The sequence below is a fragment of the Lygodium microphyllum genome, chromosome 10, assembly GCF_053477565.2.
Source record: "Lygodium microphyllum isolate KBCC chromosome 10, Lygodium_microphyllum_v1.1.10, whole genome shotgun sequence".
NCBI lineage: Eukaryota > Viridiplantae > Streptophyta > Polypodiopsida > Schizaeales > Lygodiaceae > Lygodium > Lygodium microphyllum.
The window spans coordinates 139,736,435-139,743,518 of record NC_141144.1 but is presented as its reverse complement, the minus strand read 5'-3'; the positions used below and the strand labels follow the sequence as shown (position 1 = coordinate 139,743,518).

Below are 7,084 nucleotides of genomic sequence, written 5' to 3'. Positions count from 1 at the left end.
AAGATAGCAAGCTCAACACGTACGGATATTAATGATAAACCACCTTACTAGATGGGTCTACACGCCTACACTTAACATATTAATTGTCATTATGATCCTCACATGGCTACTGACTTATCGCTTACTATATTAGTTTATTACACCTACGTATAGCTAGCATAGTTATAGCACTAATTGATTAGTATAATCAATTATACGCTACTTGACTTATTAGGCCACTTTCCTTTATATTATATCTGGTCTATACTTTGTGTATATTGTATTGTGTGGAAGAAGAGAACCAAGAGCTTGTAGCAACAGCTTGTCTAGTCTCCACCACCACTTGAATAGATGACAAGCTATAGTACTGGCGAGAACAATTTCGCGCTGACACATGAAGAAAGCCTTTACTTTTAAAACCTAGCTCTATGCATTTAAAACAACGGGTATTAGTTTAAAGGTGTGTAGTTGCAATGTGATATAGTGAGAAAAATCACCAAAAACTTGGGACTGAGAATCGAAAGAGCCTTTGTTTTGTAAGCTTTGAAAAACTCTCGTGTCGAAAGAATTGTTCTCAAGTTCATGAACTCAAGACCTATGCACTGATCGAGTATGAGTGTAAAAACAAGGCTTGAGTGTGTCCTAGAATCTTCAAATAACTTTTCCTTTATAATTCAACCCTAAGTTAATACCTGAACCTTTTCGGGCTCTCCTTCGGTTCTCGTGCTGTCGTGGTTGTGGTTTTCTCATTCCTTTGATCACTCAATAGCGCATTGGGCGGCGGGTCGTATGGAAATCATGGGCTCTTGGACAAGGAAGAATCACCAGCCCTGTTTTACTGCATGCTCCAGGTAGCATCTACCACCAACACCTGAGTCACCTCAGATTGAGGTATCGACAAGAGATGAGATCCTGCTTAAAGTTGAACCTTGGAGCATTACTCTAGTAATGCTTGCATCTTGCTTGCTAATATAATCTACTGAATACCTCCTTCCAAAAAAAAAAGGAAGGGGGGATGCATCGTGCCACAAGTTTTATAATCTGATAGAAATATTTACAATTACATATTGGTTTTGAGTATTGCTCTGATAAAGATAATTAAAAGTACATATTAGTTGAGAGAGAGTCTTTCAAATATAAGCGGCATGCCAAGCTGAGGCTGCAAGGTAATGAGCACAGTCGGGGCATGGCGGTAGTTGGGGGAGAGGCGGAAGCGGTAGCGTTGCAGGATGGTTGATAGCACCACCTTCGCTTCGAGCATGGCGAAGGTCTGACCGATACAGTTGCGGGGCCCCATCGAGAATGGCATGAAGGCATGGGGCACGCTGCTTGCCTTTCCCACCCCACCCTCAAACCGATCAGGCCGAAACTCTGATGCGTCAGGGCCCCAATACCTCTTGTCATGGTGCCATGCGATGATTGGCACAATTAGCACTGTCCCTGCAGGGATCACAACCTTCCCAAGCTGCAGGTCTGTGGGTGCTCTCCTGAACACGGCTACTGCAGGCGGATATAACCGCAGTGCCTCATTCAACACCATGGTAACCTGCAAACAAGCAAAGCACACAGAAGAACCTTCAGCGGACGAAAAGTAGAACGACTTTAAAGGTTGCTCCTTTCTCTTTTGTATCATTGAATAGCGTAGCTAAGATGTAGACCAAAGATCATCTGAAGATCAAGCAAGAGAAGCTTACTAAACTTCTCAGCTGCAATTTGTCACCTCTGTAGCTAAAGAATGATGCAAAGTAACAGTTTAGATACTGCTCTTTAAGGTAAGACATTGGCGCATCCAGACCAAACTCTAGTTTCTCTCTCTCTCCAGAGCTGTACTTTACCTCCCTCCTAACGTGACTCGGTTACCTACCGCAATCTGGACAGTAATTATATCAGTTGTAGTAACTTGGAGACTGAACTTGGGTGATGCAAGACCCATAGAAAACTGCTTGTTAATATCCGTGCCTTTGTCAGCACGGCCAAAGGTAGAGGATTGGCAATAAAGGGCCCCAAACATTCCGGCATATAGCTCGCAGATAATTTCAAGTTTGGTAGAAGTGCCGGTCAGAGACATTAGAGTACGATGCATTGAATGATTCCAATACACATCTAGCCTTGTAATTTGTTCACAACATCTAGTCTTATCTATGAAAACGATTACAGATGCATGTGTAATTGTGGTTACTCACAATTTTCAGGTGATTAATCGACTCAGCTGACGGCAGCTCCGTCCCACAAACAGCATGCACTTCCTCTCGTACCCGCTCCTGCCATTCAGGATTGCTTGCTAGCAATAGAAATGTCCACGACAGCAATGTGGATGTGGTCTCATGCCCAGCAAAGAAGAAGGTCTTACACTCATCAATAATATCACCAATCCCCATAGTCAGGTTCTTCTGACTTCCCGGCAGTTGTCCAGCATTTGCAGCCATCAGAAGCCCAAGAAGATCATTATCAGTATTGCTTCCTTGGCCAGTTCTGCTTGCTTCGAATCGCTTCTCCACAAGCTGCCGCAGTATACTGACTATCTTCCTGTTCAGCTTCCACCGATGGCGATTAGATGCAGTTGGTATAAATCTGCATGAACAGGCATGTTATGCTTCAATAACTGATATCAGGTTGGGTGACATGCTATATCACCCCAAACTGCTTCAGATTCTGCTTCAGACTGTCCATTCCCACCAAGCCTACGCTGTCATTAACTTGCCATTTACTTTTAGAAAAATTGGCCACAGGGTTTCTGACCTTGAACCAGGGATGTAGACGGTGCGTGATATTTTATCGATAAGAATCTGTTGTTCATGCTGCAGGTGGAACACTTGCTTGCCTTCTGCATAGCTGCTTCCAAATGCAGTGTGGGCAATGATATCTGCGGTTAAGTTTCGGATTTCATAAAATGCGTCGATCTCTTCCCCTTTGTCCACTCGACTCTCCCACTGTTCCATCATAGCGGTAGTGCAAGCAGCCATAGTTGGAGTCATAGCCTGCATACAACAAGATCACGAGCAAAAGTGTTATGTGAACCGTAAGCTTGGCTCTTTAAAAAGTTCATTCAGCCATACAAGTAGGGGCCATGTTTGCTTGGTCGGAACAAGGTCATGGGGCAGCATATATGGCCATCATGTGAAACCTGGGCTTGATCCTCAGAACGTCCATCCATCCCTTTTGCAAGTGATTGAGAACTTGATTCATGCTTGCACATTGTTGAGAGCTTAATAAGCTGTTAGTTTTGTGTATTTGAATGCAAGCACACAGTAAAAGCCACATGCAAGAATTCTACCTTGAGCTTCTCGAGGAAAAAGGCTGGAGTCAGTATGCGTCGGTGTTGTGCCCACTGCTCGCCTTCCACGGTCACAAGGCCATTGCCCATCAAGTCATCAGTATCAGGCCTTCTCCCTAGCTTTGCGTAATGTCCAAACTTGGTTGACAAAATTTCTTTGCCATGATCAGGTTCTGTAAGGAAAACTCGGGGTTGTGGTCCAAACCAGAATACAAAGAAGTCACCTGCGCAGCAAAAGCACAACACGAGATGGCAAAAGGTGAAGTGTGAACATCTGCCACGTTTGATTCAAATTAATGGCATAGGCACTGTCAGAAATTTCTCAACTGACGGGTTTACTGTTAAGAGAGTACATAGCCGCTGTTGGAAATTGTTCAGGAGAAACCACAGTTGACATTTGGGAAGCCTCACCTCTACCAAGTGCAATGGAGGGAGTTCCTCAGGACTCAATAATCAGTTTGGTGTACCGACTAGTTGTCCAAGGTTTACAATCCTACAGCATGAGGCTTATTGCTATTGTATTCTTGCAGGAAAATTGTAATGAGAGACTTTTGGCCAATTTTCCATGGTAGGACGATCTGTGTTTATCGTAAGCAGCTGAGCTAATGTCGCGTACTTGAGTCGGTACAAAATCCTTGAGTCGAGCAGTCAGTCGAAAGACTCAAGAATGGGAAGGGGAATTGAGCGATGCTGGAATGACAAGAAGGGAAACTTAAGATGTGAAGGAAAAACTCACCGTAGACCTTGGACCAGTGGTGGCGGTGAGGAAGGATGCGGGGAATGATGTCGTGGGAGAGCTCTGGCATGGGCCTGGCTCGTGCGGCCTGGAAGAGAGCAGAAAGCTCCGTGAGGTTGCCACGTGGGGACCGGAAGGGCAGGCATTTAACGCCCTGGGCCTCGAAGGCTCGCTTGATGCGGAGGGGCGTGAGCCAGAAGGATTGCAGGGCATTCCAGGCGGCATAGAAGAAGGCCGTAGCGACCAACACCAGCACAGACAAGGCGGCCTCCGTAACGCTGTAAGTGCTCCACCAATCGAGCTGCTGGGGAGACGCCATAGCTAAAAGATACAAGAAAACACACACACACACACTCTCTCTCTCTCAAGCCGGCGGACTTGCCACGGCAACCACACACGTGAAGCCGAAAGGCTATCAGAACAGCAGTCTCCGGGAACTAAAACTCTGACTCACACACGCGCGCTTTCTCTCGTTGAAAACCTGTGCACTTCTCTTGTCCTACAATCCTTGCCGCCTTTAGTCTCGATTATAGTACTAGTGATCCGAGCGGGTGGAACACTAGGCTGCTTCACGGCAACTTTGGTATGCGAAATCAGCCCTCAAATTTGAAGGTTGCAACGCTTTTCAAAGGGGTTTTGACCCTTCTCTAGAAGCCTAACAACTTATGTGACGTTTAAAAAAAACACTTTTCATGAGAATGACCTTCAACAATTGAAGTGTTAAACCTTTTATGAATTTTCAAAAGAAAGTTGAAAAATAAAATCAGCCTTCATATAGAAATGTAAAAAACAATTACACCCTTCAAAAGAAGGGTGCATTTCGAAGACACCCTTCAAATAAAATTTTAAAATTTAATAATAAGTTTAAATTTTAATTTTAATTTTGAAAATTGAAAAATTAGATTTGGAATTTGAAAATCTTCTACTATCGGGTACACCTGTCACCCACCTTCCAAAATAATAAATTTGGCTATTGAAAATTGAAATTTGACCGTGCACCGGGCACCCACCTTTCAAAAATCCTTAAATTCCTGTGGGTAGGTGCCAGGGACCCGGGTCCCGAAATTTGAATCCTAAGGAGTCGGGACCTAAACTTTAAAACCTAAAGGACCAAGGCCCAAGGGGCCAGGACCAAGGGCCATTGCCAATTGGCCAAGACTCAAGTATTAGTGAGTCTCAAAGAGGGCAGCGAGTTCTCTGAGCTCTGCCTCTCCCTCTTGCTTGAGGGCTTGAAGGCTTGAAGCCTGGGGCCTGGGCCTGTATCATCGGCCAAGTCGCCTGGCCCCTGAAGATGACGCAGAGTCCAGACTGCAGTTCTCTGAAGACTGAGGCTTGAGCTCTCGAGTCTCCCTCTCGCACTGCGCAGCTCGCTTGAAGCCCTGGCGGCCTGGCCCCTGAAGATGGTTGTGCCTTGGGCCCCTCTGTCTCTCTCCCCTCGCTCGGGCCCTGGAGGGCTAAGGCTACGGCTGAAGACGGCTGTCGGCTGTGCCCTAGAGGCTGGGCTCCCTCTGTCTCTCTCCCCTCACTCGTGCCTTGGAAGCCCTGGCCCCTGAAAACGGCTGTGCCCTAGGCCCCTCTATCTCTCTCCCCTCGCTCGGGCCCTGGAGGGCCGAGGCTACGATTGAAGATGGCTATGCCCTGGAGGCTGGGCTCCCTCTGTCTCTCTCCCCTTGCTCATGCCTTGGAAGCCCTGGCCCCTGAAGACGGTTGTGCCCTGGGCTCCCGAGTCCCTCTGTCTCTCTCCCCTCGCTCGGGCCCTGGAGGCTACGGCTGGCCCCTCTTTCTTCCTTACTCAGCTAGAGGCTCCGGTGTCCACCTACTCGCTCCCTAGACAGGAGGCTCGTTGTGGCTTGTCTCTCTCTCTCTCTCCCTACTCGCTTCGACCTGGACATTGGAGGTTATGGTTGCGGCCTGGGCACCCCTGCATCTCTCTCGCCTACTACAACCCTGGATGCTGCAACCTCGCTTGTGAAGACTATGGGCTGCTTAGCTCTGGATGCTAGACTGCATCCTTGCTCGTTGAAGTCTACGGCTTGGGCTTTGAAGACTGTGGCCTGGGCTCCCCCCTCTCTCTCTCACTTGGCCCTGGAGGCTGCAGCCTAGGCCTTGGAGGCTGTGGCTTGGGCTCCCGAGTCCCCAAGTCTCTCTCTCACGACTCGACTCGCCATCTGACCCTAGAGACTCAGCTCTACCTCTCCAATCATCAAACTTCAAAGTCCAGTATTGTCAATTTTGATGAGGTAAATCGGGTTAGGATTTTGAAACTTTGTTTTGCAAATTTGTTTGTGTGTTTGTCCTTATTGGGAGTGTCATGTATCAAGCATTGGTGAATCTCTTGGTTATAATGAGTCCAGTAATGGTGAGCCTCTATTTGTCTTGTAATATCATAAGCATAGAAATGAAACCTGCAAATTTGGATGAGCAAGAACAATGGATTATAATGCAAAAATAGAGGGAAATGGCAAAGTAAAGGCGGTCCACTTTGTGTCATCAATCTACAGCCATTGTGCTATGTTTATCTTGCTATGCTGAAAATAAAGATGGTGAAATTTGAATTAATTTATTGTGTTTCAAGAGACAAGACATTGAATTTTTGTTAGGATTGAGAGATTAGATCTTATTTTACCTCAATTTATTCCATATTCAAGCATGTCTACAATCAACTTATTTTAGTTTCAGGCTTTATGACTTGCGATTTCTGATTCTACTCAAGTCATAGATCTTCTGAGTTGTGTTTAGATACATGTATTATGGAATTAACTTGGTTCAGTTAAATACATTATTTGAATGCGATTATGGGGTGGCTGTGCTATTTTTTTTTTGATAATTTGAATGCATGTTTAGATGCATATGTTAATTAGTTTCATGTCACTTTTTAGGTTTTGGTGTGATTATTGGGTGTTTGTGCTAATTTTTGTGTATATAAATAAGCAAATAGGTAAGCTTGCTCTATTTTATGTGATATTAATTGAGTATGATTTATTATTGATAGCTCTCTATTCTACAACTTCATCCACACTATTAAATTGATCAAAATGTAAAGAAGGGAGTGGATGTATGCATATCGAGTGCTGCATTTGTTTAGGTTATTTATT

The 7,084-nt window shown here is 45.4% G+C and overlaps 1 protein-coding gene across 1 annotated transcript; it reads right to left on the bottom strand.

Moving 5' to 3' along the window:
• Window positions 1-462: 462 nt before the first annotated feature.
• Window positions 463-4,463, bottom strand: LOC148030627 (cytochrome P450 CYP72A616-like). The gene is made up of 5 exons (XM_087686965.1): window positions 3,990-4,463; window positions 3,254-3,477; window positions 2,719-2,957; window positions 2,163-2,550; window positions 463-1,525 (listed from the first exon to the last, which is right to left on the bottom strand). Exons 1-5 carry the CDS (start codon window positions 4,306-4,308, stop codon window positions 1,091-1,093), a joined length of 1,605 nt encoding a protein of 534 aa, XP_087543091.1. The 5' UTR covers window positions 4,309-4,463; the 3' UTR covers window positions 463-1,090.
• Window positions 4,464-7,084: the final 2,621 nt, after the last annotated feature.

What these genes read in the sequence shown, in the direction of transcription:
- LOC148030627 (XM_087686965.1), bottom strand. Translation starts at nt 4,308, where the DNA reads ATGGCGTCTCCCCAGCAGCTCGATTGGTGGAGCACTTACAGCGTTACG. An exon ending in TTTTCCTCGAGAAGCTCAAG is followed by an intron (nt 2,958 to 3,253) that starts GTAGAATTCTTG and finishes TGTTGTATGCAG; the next exon opens with GCTATGACTCCAACTATGGC. An exon ending in GTCTACATCCCTGGTTCAAG is followed by an intron (nt 2,551 to 2,718) that starts GTCAGAAACCCT and finishes CTGTTCATGCAG; the next exon opens with ATTTATACCAACTGCATCTA.